The sequence below is a fragment of the Bicyclus anynana genome, chromosome 9 (genome assembly GCF_947172395.1).
Source record: "Bicyclus anynana chromosome 9, ilBicAnyn1.1, whole genome shotgun sequence".
In the NCBI taxonomy this organism is placed as follows: domain Eukaryota; kingdom Metazoa; phylum Arthropoda; class Insecta; order Lepidoptera; family Nymphalidae; genus Bicyclus; species Bicyclus anynana.
The window spans coordinates 16,109,465-16,124,849 of NC_069091.1; the positions used below are offsets into that span (position 1 = coordinate 16,109,465).

A 15,385-nucleotide genomic window follows, 5' to 3' on the forward strand; every position below is an offset into this window, starting at 1 on the left:
AAACGTACGGTCTGTCAGCCTCTGTGCCTCCGCTTTTTAATTATCTGATAGATTTTCTATATGGTATGTATGTACCTACCTATTATATACATATAAACATTCCTATTTTTCAGTTCGTCTGCGGATCTCCTCATTTCTGATTCGATCACGCAGAGAAACCCCAAGCATAACACGCTCCATCGCCCGCTGAGTGACTTTGAGCCTTCTTATAAGGCCCATAGTTAGCGACCAAGTCTCGGATCCGTAAGTCATCACAGGCAACACGCACTGTTCGAAGACTTTCGTCTTCAGGCACTGAGGAATTTCGGACGAAAAGATGTCGCGGAGTTTCCCAAACGCTGCCCAGCCGAGCTGGATTCGGCGATTCACACCTAACGCACTCTCATCTCTGAACCGCTCCTCTATCTCCTCGTCGGTCTGTGTCGAGTCACTCACATAGCTCAGCGAGTCGCGAAGCTGAAGTGGCAGTGGGCAGGCCACATAGTTCGAAGAGCCGATGGACGTTGGGGTCCCAAGGTGCTGGAATGGCGACCCCGCACCGGAAAGCGCAGTGTTGGTCGACCCCCCACTAGGTGGACCGAAGACATCAAGCGGATTGCAGGGAGCCGCTGGATGCTGGCGGCTCGAGACCGTTTTGTTTGGAAGTCCATGCAAGAGGCCTATGTCCAACTGTGGACGTCCATCGGCTGACAATGATGATGATGATGATGATGATGAAACATTCCTATTAAATTTCTCTACCTAGTGTTGAAAACTGCGGTGAATTTACAAGACTGATGTCCTGGGTTCAATCCCCGACTGGCCCGATTGAGATTTTTGAATTGGTCCAGGTCTGGCTGGTCAGCCGTGGCTATTTACCATGCTACCGGAAAAGACGTACTGCCAAACAAATTAGTGTAAGAGCACGAGCGAGACATTATGAAGAAAGTCTGGGGGCATACAGGCCATTCCGTAATAAAATCTAAATAAAAACTACAAATAAAACAAATATTCCGTCACACATAATTATTTATTTTAACAAATACATAACAGTAACAAATTAAAAATATAAAGCCAAAAAACGCCAATAAATTTATTAAAACGTAATGAGTATTATAATTTTAATCATATACGCACCCCTACATCAAAATTGTTTCAAAACAAAAACTAAAAATCTGAGATTTTTATACATATTTTCTCGATGTGGTATTTATTTAAGCAAAAGCGTACACAATTTATGAAATAACTGTATGTAAATTTTAATTAGTTAAACGGAAGTTATTGTGTTATTGCAGTTAAGACATAAAATAATGTTTTCATATAAATCAAACATAATTTAAATTGTTTTGATATATTATTTTAAGGAAAAATCTAAATGATAAAAAGATATTTTAAGAAGACAGCATCATCTATCTCTTCTTTCATGGGTTAAAAATAAAAACCGGCAAAGTGCATATCAAGTCACGCATAGTGTAGGGTTCCGTAGATTAAGCTAGCAAATTAACTCTTTATGTAATGCTTTACAGCTTTCTAATAGTAATAGTCTCTGCGCTAAACTGCGGACAGACGGATGGACGGACGGACAGACAGACAGACAGATATGGCGAAACTCAAAACTAAAAAAGAAGGTTTACATATCTAATTACATAATACGAGTATTCAATTATGAAGTTTTTTTACACTGTATAATAATAATAATTTATTTAAATAAAACTGCTTTACAATAAATCAAAAATTAAAATAAAATAAACAACAAAAAGCTAATAAATTCGTTAGAACGCAATGGGTATTACAATAAATGAGATCAATTATTTAGTGGCATTTCATTAAGGCGCGCGCCCACTCACAAATTCTTATTGTGAGGAATTTTAATTCAATTGTGGCGTTTAAGCAATTCATCTTTACGCGGGGTTACATTTAAATATTGCAAACTCAGACCGCCTTTGTAGAAAAGTTTGTAGTAAGTGAAGTGGGCAATAAATATTCACTAGTGTTTCTTTTTAGGCTTTTAAGCCGGTATTGCGCAGAATTTTAATGAAATTACAGAGTTTTAGCGATAAAACTACAGTTGTTCAATGAATTATGGCGAAGTCGTAATATCTTTTTCACAAAAACACACAAATGTAACAATAAAATAATATTCCTTCCTTTAATTGACATCCAAAAATAAAGAAAAGTTGTAACAAAAATAAGCAGAAACTTGTTATTAATGTACTATGTACTCGTGTAATCGTGCTACATACGTGCAGTTTCAACTGTTCGGTCAAACTGTATAGTTAAATCGTTCATGTTAGAAATAAATTATAGAAAATATTCACTTTGACACATTACAAATAGGTTGCATAGTAAAATTGCGCCCGGTAAGTATTAAATGAATATTATTATTTTTGAATTTATTTTGTTTAAAAAAAAAAATATCGTATTATAAAAATCGTTAGCTAAAAGAATGTATCAAACAGAATGGAAACGCTTTCACAACGCAACTGTGGGGTTGCCAGATATAAATATTTAAATAATGTTAAACAAATACCCTCTTCTGTTATTAGTCGTCTAATATATCAATTTAAAGCTTATTCTATGCTTATTTTTTCTGTATTAGTTTGCCTTTGAGCTAGTTCATGGTATCCTATATTTTGTATAAAAAATGTGTTTGGCCGCAATTTAACTAGGCAACTTATTTACAATAAGTCGTTGTGAATATTTTCTATCATTTATTTCTTATCCCAAATAATTAACACATGAGGGTATTATTTTCCTTAAGCCGGATTTTAGACCATGTGTATGTGTAGTGTTCGTCAATTTTAACTGTAGGTGCAGTTATATGTAATGATTTGATTGATTGAAATTTCGGTTACATAATATTTCGCATTTAAAACTGAAGGTATGTACCGGTTATTAGATACAATATATCTGATAAGTGAAAATAAATGATAGTGAAAAAAACAACTTAGACAATTTTAGACGTACAAACATAGATTGCTATAGAAATTTGTGCCGAACCAAATTTTACGACAAACTAATTCAACACACACGATTCGTATGTGGGCACCATGTACTTAATGTTGATGAACGCATCGGGGCCACCATGCCTCTCCAAGATTTGCAGCGTATCTTCAATCAAATCTGCCACGTTCTCATCTCGGGTCGTCGTGTTGTCTATGCCGGCGCCCAAGTTTCCTGGATGTTTAGATCAGATTATATTATCGGGCGTACGATCAGTCCTATTGTTTGGGAATTGGGGACAAACGGAATAGATACATCCGTTGTCTATTAAGGTACTAATACACAATCCAACTAGCATGGAAATAATTTAATATTTAATGAGAAAAATTATAAGTTTGAAGTTATAGTTTTTTTTAATTTTTCACAAGTTTTCCTTTTACTGCACTCTCCTGATGGTAAGTGATGATGCAATCTAAGATGGAAGCCAGCTAACTTGTTAGGTGTACGATGAAAATCCCATTTCGGTTTCTAGACGACGTAGCATCGGAAGGCTAAATCGCTTGGCGGTGCTTCTTTGTCGGTAGGGTGGTAACTAGCCACAGCCAGAGTCTCCCACCAGCCAAAAATAATATAGATAGACTCAGAAATTCTCTATTGAAAATAAAACTACAGCGACCAGAGACGTAGTCAAATCTCCAAATAAGCAAGTACTAAATGTTATGTAAGTTTGTGTAAGTACATACACTTCAAAAACTAACTAAGTATACGCTTCAGAAACCTAATTTTTTTTACAATATATGAGTACAACCTGCTTAAAATAATATTTTTGTATATTTTTTGCATCGATTTAATTATTACTATATTTTTCATAACATTTGTGCCACCGTGAAGCTACAGCTATTAATTAGCAAGTACTAAATTAATCCATTTTCTATTACTATCAATAACATAAAGGAGTTAGGGACCATGCTTTTTTTACACTAAAGTTGTAAAATTTACAACACGTAGAAATGTTATACAAGCTGAGGGTAGGTCGGCAAAACATTAGCTCCTCGGAATAAGCCGAGCAAAACGGTGACAAAGGCGACCCCAAACCGCAACTATTTGACAACGCGAGAAATGTGAAGGCGTGAAATACAGCAAACCTGCGACTTAGCTAATGCAATTACAGTTTATAACGACTCGTATTTTATCATCACCTGCCAGCCTATTCACTAACTTTGGCGAATATTATTCGTTTAATATAATTAACATCAAATCAAACTTAAGATCGAAAACCATAATGTCAACTGGGCAATCCAATAGACACTATATTATCCACTGAGGTTGTCAGTACTATACAGTAGTTACTGGATGACATATTTTTTTTGACATTGACATTAACGTCAAAAAACAGAGGCGTCGCAAGTCAACAACGCGAAGGTAACACCGGCTTGGCGCGCGTGGAATGCCAGTAACAATGCAGTCATTCAACTAACAAATAGCTGTTGGTATATTGTTCAGTTCCTCTTTACATTTTTTTAGTTAATTTAACTTGTACTTGTTCTAGAAGTATTCACGTCAAAAAACAGAGGCGTCGCAAGTCAACAACGCGAAGGTAACACCGGCTTGGCGCGCGCGGAATGCCAGTAACAATGCAGTCATTCAACTAACAAATAGCTGTTGGTATATTGTTCAGTTCCTCTTTACATTTTTTAGTTAATTTAACTTGTACTTGTTCTAGAAGTATTCACGTCAAAAAACAGAGGCGTCGCAAGTCAACAACGCGAAGGTAACACCGGCTTGGCGCGCGCGGAATGCCAGTAACAATGCGGTCGGGTGGCGGCGGCGGCGTCGCGACCGAATTTCGCAACGTTGCCCCGACGACGCGTATAATTAATCTACTCGAACGCCCCGACGAGTCTATTACACCGAAAACAATATCTGACGACAATTTGATACTGTACGCGTGATTGATGCGACGGCCGTGTCATATGCTCGGTGTTGCGTAAACACGGACGATGTGTTGACATCTGATACATCACATTTACAAAACTTTGAAGACCACTGGATAGAGACGATCTTTTATCAGTCTAATATAACGGATTCTCCCCTCTCTCCTTATAGGAGATGGGATATGGAACTTGCATTGGAGCAGTGCAGCACACTCATGTTAAATTAACTAAAAAATGTAAAGAAGAACTGAACAATAAGTACCAACAGCTCTTTGTTAGTAGAATGACTGCGTTGTGTGGGTTGAACCCAATACATACTGCTACAAAGCGAGTTGACAAACTTAGTTAAATTCTAACTCTCAGCTTAACGTGTTATATGAGGCATAGATAACACCACCAACTTTCCAACTCAAGGGTGAGAAGTTGTACCTTCTGAAATTTTATATTTAGAAAAGTTTATCTCATTGCTCGAACAATCCGAAGCCATATAGGCTGACCCCTGGACCAACAAAGCAACTTGGAGCACAAAATCTATTTATAAGATCGATATATTTAAAAAATTATAAAGTACAGTTTTTCAATCGATGTAGGAAGGTGTCCTTTATAATTCTTTTTTTTATTGCATTATTATCTGAAACGAATCCTTATGAACAAAAAAGACGTGACTTCAAAAATATACTTAAAACAAACTGATTTTAAAATCAATTACTAACGGTTTCTGCCCTTGAAGAGGTTGAGTATCGGTAATATCTGCCGGTAGTAGGGCACCAGTGCCTCGCCCACCTTGTCGCTACCCAGCACAATCATCTGAATACACTTCAGAGTGTGACACAGGACGACGGGTCGCTTCGTTGCAAACGCATCTGTAAATACAATTGTTTGTCAACGGACTAAATATTGAAGTAAGACTTCTTTACGCGCTTGACTTGGGGAGTACGCTAGTGTGCTATATTACAAAAAATGTAATCGGACGAGTTAAATGCTCGTTGAGCGGGACAGTTATAGAAGTTTTACTTCAAAAAATACTTTTAAAGCACACTCTTTATTTCATATTTTTTATTAACCGACTTCATGTTTTTTTTTTTTTTTTATGTATGTCCAGCGATAATTCCGTCAATTGTGGACCGATTTTGAAAATTCTTTTTTTGTTTTGAAGGGTTTGGTTCCAGGGTGGTTCCATTTTTTTCATGTCAGGATCTGATGATGGCATCCTGGAGAAATCGAGGGGAACTTTCGAAAATTGTAGAGACGGCTAGTGCGTTTGTTAGTGTTTCCATAAGGTATTTTAAACCACTACAATTTTATGAAGGTCTGGAGTTGGTTTGATGATGGAGCCGAAACACAGACGATGGAACTCGTCAACGGTTTACAGCAGGTACCTTTTGTTTGGGCTTGATTTATTTGTATTGATGAGAACTTTCCACCTAGATGGGTTGTGACTGTATTAAGGATCTGATGATGAAGACGAAGGATAGTTAAGAGAACTCCTCAACGGTTCACAGTAGCTACCTTGTGTTTTGACTTGATAATTTTGTATTGATGAGAACTTTCCACCTGGATAGGTTGTGAATGTATTAAGGGTCTGGTGATGAAGATGAAGGAGAGTTAAGGGAACTCCTCGACGGTTCACAGTGTTTGGTTTGAAAACCTTGTGTTTGGACTTGATAAATTTTATATTGATGAGAACTTTCCACCCATATGGATTGTGACTGCATAGGGGGTCTGGTGATGAAGACGGAGGACAGTCACTTTTCACGTTTTTCTGAATATTCATATTACGCGTGGATAAAGGGGGAGTAAAATTTTGTATATGAGTTAAGGTAGTATTTTTAAAATTGGGATTGTAGGATTTAGATACTTATCAAAAGTAAATAACGTTTCAACTAATTGCTTATTAATTTTTGTTCACACTCAGTAGGTGTGCTAACACTAAAAATTAAAAAATAAAAATTTTAATAAAAAAAATTCAACCGACTTCCAACTCAAAAATTAACCTAAACTAAAAAGCAAAAAATAACATCTTACCTATGTGCTACCTTCTGATCAGTTTGAAGGCGGTGCCAATCCAGTGTCATTTTAATTAAAGCCGTTTCTGAAAGAACCACAGAAATATTGTAATTTAAACGGCTTGAATTAAAACATCACTGGCTTGGCACCGCCTTCAAACTGATCAGAAGGTAGCACATAGGTAAGATGTTATTTTTTGCTTTTTAGTTTAGGTTAATTTTTGAGTTGGAAGTCGGTTGAATTTTTTTTATTAAAATTTTTAAATAATAAGATTTGACTGACCAAGCAAATCCTGATGGAAAATGTAAAGCCATCGCCTCTAAGTTAAGTAATATTTTTTTTTATTCTTTACCAGTTAACCCTTGACTAAAATGTCACTTGATGGTAAGTGATGATGCAATCTAAGATGGAAGCGGGCTAACTTGTTAGGAGGAGGATGGAAAATCCCCTTTCGGTTTCTGCACGACGTCGTACCGGAACGGTGATGACTAGCCACGGCCGAAGCCTCCAGCCAGAGCTGGTTGGACAAATTATGAAAACCTCAATTGGCCCAGCCGGGGATCGTACCCAGGAACTCCGTCATGTAAATCCAACGCGCATACTAATGCGTTACAGAGGCCGTCAAAATTTAATACTTCGCAGGGCATGCAGAGCAGTCTGTCATTACACCAACAACCATCTTTAAAGAACGAAATAAGGTTGAGAACCTATGGCATTCCCAATACACACTATTGCAACGCGATTTGGCTGATTATGTTGCGTCACTGATTAGAATGTACAGTAGGTACTTTATAAAAACTACAAGAAAAACCATCTAAAATATTTTTACTAAATGGTTTACGAGACCATCCTCTAACAAAGACTAATTGAGTGATATTAAACAAATATGTGTAGGTTTAAATTCATTTAAGAGCCGTGATAGCCCAGTGGATATGACCTCTGCCTCTGATTTCGGAGGGCGTGGGTTCGAATCCGGTCCGGGGCATGCACCTCCAACTTTTTAGTTGTGTGCATTTTAAGAAATTAAATATCACGTGTCTATAAAAACGGTGAAGGAAAACATCGTGAGGAAACCGGCATACCAGAGAATTTTCTTAATTCTCTGCGTGTGTGACGTCTGCCAATCCGTATTGGGCCAGCGTGGTGGACTATTGACCTAACCCCTCTCATTCTGAGAGGAGACTCGAGCTCATCAGTGAACCGAATATGGGTTGAGAATGATGATGTGTAGGTAGTGTATTTCATATACCTACCTATATGAACACAACATATTTATAAATTTGAGAAGTAGGATTTCATTTTCTTTAAAAGTAGGAAAGAAACGTAGGCGTCTTCGCACACCTACACAATGAATTAGAAGAATCCGTAATAGAAATTTAATATAAATCCGCTTTTATTTAATAAAATACAGAGAAAATTGGAATAAAAGAAAACGAAACCTCGCAGCTAGCTATCGTGTTACGCGTTTAATCCGGGAATTTGAAGGAGTTCGACTATTTTCCAACGCTTCTTCGACGTTATTTCACCTGGATGAGGGGTATCGTGTTACCCGGCGCGTTGTTTGCCTCTTAACGGTATACGCCCACTTTTCCGCATCGTACGTATCGGACGCATCGTATCCACGGATTGTAGAACATTCGTGCGATCTGTACGACAGTGGTCGCATTTGTATGATTTTCTTACAAAGAATACTATAATCAGTTTGATACGATACGTCCGATACGTACGATGCGTATATGTGGACGCCTACCATTAAGCCAATGCCACACCATAGCAGCGCTGTCTTGGTAGTAACGTTACACTGCCTATCTTTATAAATGAGCTCCTCGGCACATGGTTGGCATACTGGCCATGAAAAATTTTTTTAATTAAAAATATTACGACGCCATCCACCAGACCAAACCAGAGCCAATTCAGAAAATATAAAAAAATATATTCCCCCGAGCTGGAAATCAAACCCACGACCTCTCTAATGAAAACCACACCATTAAAAATCCCGTTTCAGTACATTTAACCAGCTCGAGGCCTTTGTCCATCGGCTGATAATGATGATAAAAAAATAATACTTGCTTTTGATAGGTATAATAAGTTGTGGCACAACAGGTAGTATCTTATACGAGCCCTTGGTGACGAGGTCGTGGATGCCACGCTCCACTATGAAGGAGTAAGGGTATGTACCCTCTGCAAGACCGTCGAAGAACATCGGCAGGTAGTGATGGAAGTCCAGCTTTTCTATTGGCACCTGGAATTAACTCATCGTTATCTAGCCTATTTAACAGCCAACTAACTATAAGATAAGGCCTTTCTTCTCATAGGAGAAGGGATATGGAGCTTAGACCCACCATGTTTCTCGAATGCGGGATGGCGGGCCTTAACTGATAATGGTTAATTGTGATCAGCACATACGGCTCGATGTGATATTTTAATGAAAAAGTATAGATCAATATTTACAGGACCCAGGACTCGAATCCAAAACCTCTTGGTCCAAAGCAAAGTAGGTACGATATAATTTTATTTAATTAATTTAAAGTAAACGTTCACTCTTTCATTCGTTCACAGGATAGCTTTTATTACCTTCCAAGAGAGTTGTTTTCCACTGGAAGTGAACTCAATGGAGACGGGGAACTCCCCTCTCTGATAGCAACTCCTGAACATCGTGGGTCTCGCAGGCAGGGGGTCGTAAACGCCGCTTTTCGGAGGCGGTATCACCTTCGTGTTCTTTTGCATTGCCTGCGCATTAGTCATATTTTATTAGAAGTTATTGGAAACTGAGTAGTATTTTTTTACCTTGGACGAAAACCCAAAGAAACGAAAGAAAAATAAAGATAGTTTGACAAACGAAGATTGTAAATACACCTGATTGTAAATACATTGCCTTTAAACAGAGCAACACTTTGTAGGGAATGCAAGGACCCCGGGACAAAGTGCCGCGTCGTAGACGGTGCCTTATATGAAGGTAATTACACATAATGCACTGCCAGGCCTTTCAGACTTTATATAGTACCTACTTTCACGGACAATCTTTTACAAAAGCTACTAAGCCTTGGACCAAAATGATCCATCTGAATAAGCTTATTGGCTCTAAAAGCCGTTAAATATAAGCCTTACCTGTATAGTAAATGCAGGAACACTTCGGAATTTTTTGGTCTTACTCCCATAAGGATAGTTAGGGCTCGGTTTCCTCAAGGTGTTCCGGAAATCCTTCCCACATATTTCAGGGGCACAAGGCGGTAACAGCACCATACTGACTCTGACTTAAGTTAAATATAGACAGGAAATGTTCCTGCGAAAACAAAGTCATTTGACCAAGTCATTGAAACAGTACAACTCATTGTAGTGAAAAAAGTCTTCACTCTACTACGCGAAGGAATGGAACACAAATAAGGTGATCAAAGAGGAAATATGAAGGTGAATATGCTTTTTTGATAAAAAAATTTTTAATGGAGATGACTCATTCAATAGATGTGACTACCCACTGTCAAAATTTTGAAAATTTAAATGTTTTAATAAATCCGGGCTAAGAAGGGAATCAAGACGGTTAATAGACAAGACATTTCCCATTTCAACAGCGAGATTGCTCTAACTGTTTGTTAACACGAAAACATGGTAGAGATCTTAGAGAACACAGCATTTAAAATACTTTATTTTCTCATAACAACCATAAATTAACAAAGAAGCCAATTATCTTAAACGAAGAATCTGGTTTTATAAAAAACTGCAAAATGCAATACAATACATGTTATATTTACTTACGTACAAAACTTATTCCACTTTATTACCACTTTTGCTACCAATAGCTCTGTCTATTATTGGCATAGACTGTGACGTTTCAGTATAGATCCATAAAAAAAACTTCTAAAACACGTGTTAAATATAATAAATAATCAGTTAATCGGACAATATCAATCTAAAATGTTGACACAAGTAATAAAATAAGAAAGTAAATTTGCTCGGCCGATCCCCGGTTGTGATTGTTTGATTGTTTATTTTGCAATACGATCGTTGCCTGGCAACCGGTCGCCTATCGATTGGACGACAGCAGCGCCGCCACGCGGCTTTTATTGGACTTAGGGTCGGTTCACACAAACTTTAGGCCTGAATTGAATTCACTTTCAAAAGGAAACATTCCAATCGATCATGCCGTTCTTGAGTTTACTCGTAGTCTCTATACCTAAACAGCTCCCTAATTATGGTTCCTTAGTCAACACGGAAATCTTATACCGCGGGTTAACACTAGACCAGGCTTGTTAAATCCGTAATTTAGTAATTATGTACCTAAATTACGAACGTCGAAACAGGGTACCTCCCCTACGTGTGAAGTTGGTATGATTTTCGTTTTATTCTTTTATCCTCGTAATTTTATTTTCTCGTGGATAAATTTTGGATAGGCATCAAAAATATCGTGTCTGAGAACACCACTTCTCAATTCAATTAAAAGTGTTAGTTTTGTTACTATTTTACAAAAGCACTTGATCGATTTTTATACGTGAAAGTACATGTAAATAGTAAACATGCACAAAAAAAACGTCAAAACACAATATAATACGTCCTCCTCGATAAAATCGTACCAAATAAACTTAAAAGTTCAAATTCACGTCCTATAGTTTAGTAATATGGCAGCATAAACTAAATTTATGCGCTATAAAATCATAAAAATGCCACGTGAACTCGCAACCTTATGTTCGGACGCCGCAAAATTATATTAGCGATGGGAAATTTTATTACATTTTAATATAAGGTATCTCACAATATCGTCTGTGGAAGGGAAACTGCCGCGAATTTTGATGGCTTCTGCTCCACGTAGAAAATTTTCTTTGATAAGTTTCCTTCATAGCGATCGAAAAATTTATGGACTACCCTACAAATTGGGGAGCGATAGATTTTTTTATTACTTGTCGAACTTTTGATGTCACTGCGGAATGTTATTAGGTTTGTTTTTAATATCGTTCAAAGGTAAAAATATGTTTTTGTCGATTCACAATCTATTTTAAGCTTGACTTAGATAATTTTAAACGAAATCCTTGAAAATCGATCACTTAATGTCAATGTTTAAGATTTCATCAATAATATTTTAATTATATAGATAAAAATGTATTTATTTAGACTCTACATATCTACTCTATTTTGTCGACTCTACTCTATTTTGTCGGACCTGGGTGATGTTGTCGCATGGGTCGTCGGCTTTTCGCGGATGATAGCAAAATAAATAAACTTTTACCTCTTCATAATGAACTTCCGCAAAGTAACGCCTGCCGCAAATATAAGAAGATTGAGCAGTGCAGTTTATTTTTTCAGTGAAAAAATCCCCACCCTTAATGTTTATTGTTAAATTGGGGATGCATCTAATAAGGATTCATTAGATGCATCCCCAATTTAACAGTGATATTTAAGTGATCAATTTCAAAGTTGATGTCTAATGAAAGCTTTCACATATTTATATATCGTTATTTTTTTTTATTCGTGGAGATAAAACTTATATTCGAAATATAAAAGTCGCATGTATACACACCCTAACTATCGCATACATAACACAATATGTCACAACCAACGAAGATTCGATATTTAAAATCTCATTTTTATCCAATTTTTTCCTGTATCTATGACCACCGACTCCTAAATCTATGATGACCACCAAATAATTAACAGAAATGAGGGTATATATTATTTATGCCGGATCTCGTACTGTAGTCTATTTTTATCCCGATATATTCTCACATAAACAGAATCTATGTGAGGCCACAACAAGTTCCTGATAAAATATTTTAAATTTTAATGTCATTTAAAATTTAATATTGGTATCAGCTGCGTTCAGTATTATGAAAATTTTTATGGCATCGTCGTGTTCCAAGTTTGAAATGAAGAACCTCTTTACTACTTTATAAATTGCGGTATTAAATTTTATCGACGAGCATGATTTACATGGTAAAAATGATATTATTAACTGACATTTCCGTATGGAAAAAAAATAAAATAAACACCGCATTTATCTACATCAATAACTTAAGGAGGAACTCAACAACGTAATAAGCTTTCGCTTATATTAGTTGCTGAATCAAGGGTCTGATACAGAAGGCGGTTATTCTTGAGACGGCAAGTATTATAAAGTGAGGAGGTTCCTCTCTCTGGAGCTCTGAGCACCGGTTGCTTGGCCACTCAAATAACCCGCAGCGCGAGGGTTGGTTTTTCTTAATAATTAATTTTTAATAGTGTTTTGTATTATATGTTATTAAAAAATTCAAAAAAGGACGAAAGTATGTTTTGTTTATTTGGCCCGAAAACTACTAAACTGATTCAAAAAATTCTTTCAATAATTCTGTAGCTTTGTGATTATACAGCATTTTAAACAAGTAAGGGCTAAAAACCAGTTTCCACGCGGACGAATTCGCGCGTCTATAAATGAGTCTGTATTGAAATTTAAGTTTCCCGCGACTTTCTACGAAAGAATGATTCCTAACAATGGGAAAAAGAAGCTTTAAAAATACGTATAGAATACCGCGAAGGCAATTGAAATGAGAATGGAGGAACAACAAGAAAATATGGAAGCCGCTAAACATCGCTACCCGAGAAATTGTAGGTTTGTTGGTACCTTGTTTTCTTATACAGAGCTTTCTTGGGTGCTGTGGCTTTGTGATTGTTATAATTATATTAATTTATCGACCTCTTTTGGCGCAGTTGGTAGTGTTGTGACTGGTCCTGGATTTGATGATTCCTAGCTCTGGTCAAATTATAGATTTTGTGTGGTGGTAGTTCACATCGGCCGTGACTGCTAACCAAGACGTACCATTAAGCGATTTAGCGTTTCGGCTGCATAGGAACTGCATCTAGCGTTAGAGACGTGCTTAAAGTTGACGTATTTATGCCGCCATGCAGCATTGTTATGTACCGATATAAATAAAGGCTATTTTTCAACAATTTCGCCACAAGTTGGTAGACACAGGAAATCGCTTTGTAGGATGTGTTCTAGGCATGTCTTGCAAAGTGTTATTCTGTTTAATAGGTGATGAATTTCCGCTTGTCATTTACCATCATGTGGACTATCTTGGACGATAACTATAACTATGAAAAAAGAGTTCTCTCAGAAAGAGGCACTTTTACTCTCAACTGCTTATGTTATGAAAATACAATTTAACCAAAAACAATGCAAGTGAAACGTGGTCTCCCTGGTATTAAAATATATTATCACCCACATTCGGATCACTATTGATCACGAGTCTCCTCTCAGAATAAAATAATAATAATAAATAATGAATAAAAATTACAGGTGTTAGGCTAACTACTCCACCACGCTTGCCCAAAGCGGTTCACCACACAGTTCTTCACTTCACACACATTATTAAATTAAGAAACTTCTTAGTAATGCAGGTTTCCTCACGTTGTTTTTCCTTAGCCGTTTGAGACACATGTTATATTTAGTTTCTTAAAATGCACACAACTGAAAAGTTGCAGGTGCATGCCCCGGACCGGATACCAACCTACTCTTTCCGAATCCAAGTCAGAGGTCATATCCACTGAGCTATCACGGCTCTTTTATGACACATATATTACTTATAGTATACGCTATTTTCCTCTCTTTTGATAATATAAAAACATTTCGCAATACGAAAAATATTAAAACGTATCGTTTTGAAAATACTCGATACTCGATAGAATAATTTGTTTCAGGCTATTTATTATTTACCCAGTGATAAAGTGCCGGAATAAACGTATGGGATCCGGGAAGATTTCGAGGTATATTCAATTTGTTGTAAAGTCGTTTTGATGATATATAACAGAGCGAGTTGCACGCTTGTATTGAATTTATGTTCGGGAGATCTTTTGCGTACTTAGCAATCCTTTTCTAAATAGAACTTCTTTAAACTAATATTATAAAAGAAAAAGTTTGTGTGTATGTTTGTGACTACTTACTACAAATACTGAACTGATTTAGCTGAAAACTGAAATGACTAATTAACCTAAGCGACTAAGTTTTATTTATTAGTATTTATAACATAGTCTCTTCCCGCGTTTCTAAATTTATATCCTTTAAATTACACAACAGATTTTAACGCAGTTTTCAGCAAAGAGTAATTTAAGAAGAAGCTTAACACGTGTAGTATAACAAAAATATCAAAGTTCAGTATTTTCGCTGAATTTCGCTCGCTTAATATTTTGGGCATAAAAATCAGGGTTTTTTTCATGAAAAAAATGTATTTAAATGTTTTAAAAATGAAACAACAAAATTGTTTTTAAAATATTGAAAAACCGATATTTAAAGAAATTCCGTCGTTTGATAAAATATCAAAACATTTTTTTTCAAAGACCGAAGAAGTCAATTCGTCTTATTATTTTGCCTTTGGAACAAAATGTATTTTCGTCAAATAACATGAAATTTACCACATGCTGCGACTGTGTATAGAAATATGGAAAATAAATTACCTCGTATATGATACTAATGATGCTGATAACTGATAACGACTTGTTTATTTAGATTTCTATGTACCGTCTAATGAAGTATTCGAGACCACCCCCAGTTGCTATAAGTG

The 15,385-nt window shown here is 36.5% G+C and overlaps 1 protein-coding gene across 1 annotated transcript; it reads right to left on the bottom strand.

The window, feature by feature from the left end:
• Nucleotides 1–1,001: 1,001 nt before the first annotated feature.
• Nucleotides 1,002–11,081, bottom strand: LOC112043661 (parkin coregulated gene protein homolog). Its single transcript, XM_024079173.2, has 6 exons — nucleotides 10,617–11,081; nucleotides 9,972–10,146; nucleotides 9,438–9,593; nucleotides 8,934–9,105; nucleotides 5,570–5,719; nucleotides 1,002–3,156 (listed from the first exon to the last, which is right to left on the bottom strand). Exons 2-6 carry the CDS (start codon nucleotides 10,104–10,106, stop codon nucleotides 2,996–2,998), a joined length of 774 nt encoding a protein of 257 aa, XP_023934941.1. The 5' UTR covers nucleotides 10,107–10,146; nucleotides 10,617–11,081; the 3' UTR covers nucleotides 1,002–2,995.
• Nucleotides 11,082–15,385: the final 4,304 nt, after the last annotated feature.

Excerpts from the sequence above, each read along its gene's own strand:
- LOC112043661 (XM_024079173.2), bottom strand. The coding sequence starts at position 10,106 with ATGGTGCTGTTACCGCCTTGTGCCCCTGAAATATGTGGGAAGGATTTC. Across the intron at positions 9,594-9,971 it reads TTCCTGCATTTACTATACAG|GCAATGCAAAAGAACACGAA; the intron begins GTAAGGCTTATA and ends ACTAATGCGCAG. Across the intron at positions 5,720-8,933 it reads ACTTATTATACCTATCAAAA|ATGCGTTTGCAACGAAGCGA; the intron begins GCAAGTATTATT and ends TTGTATTTACAG.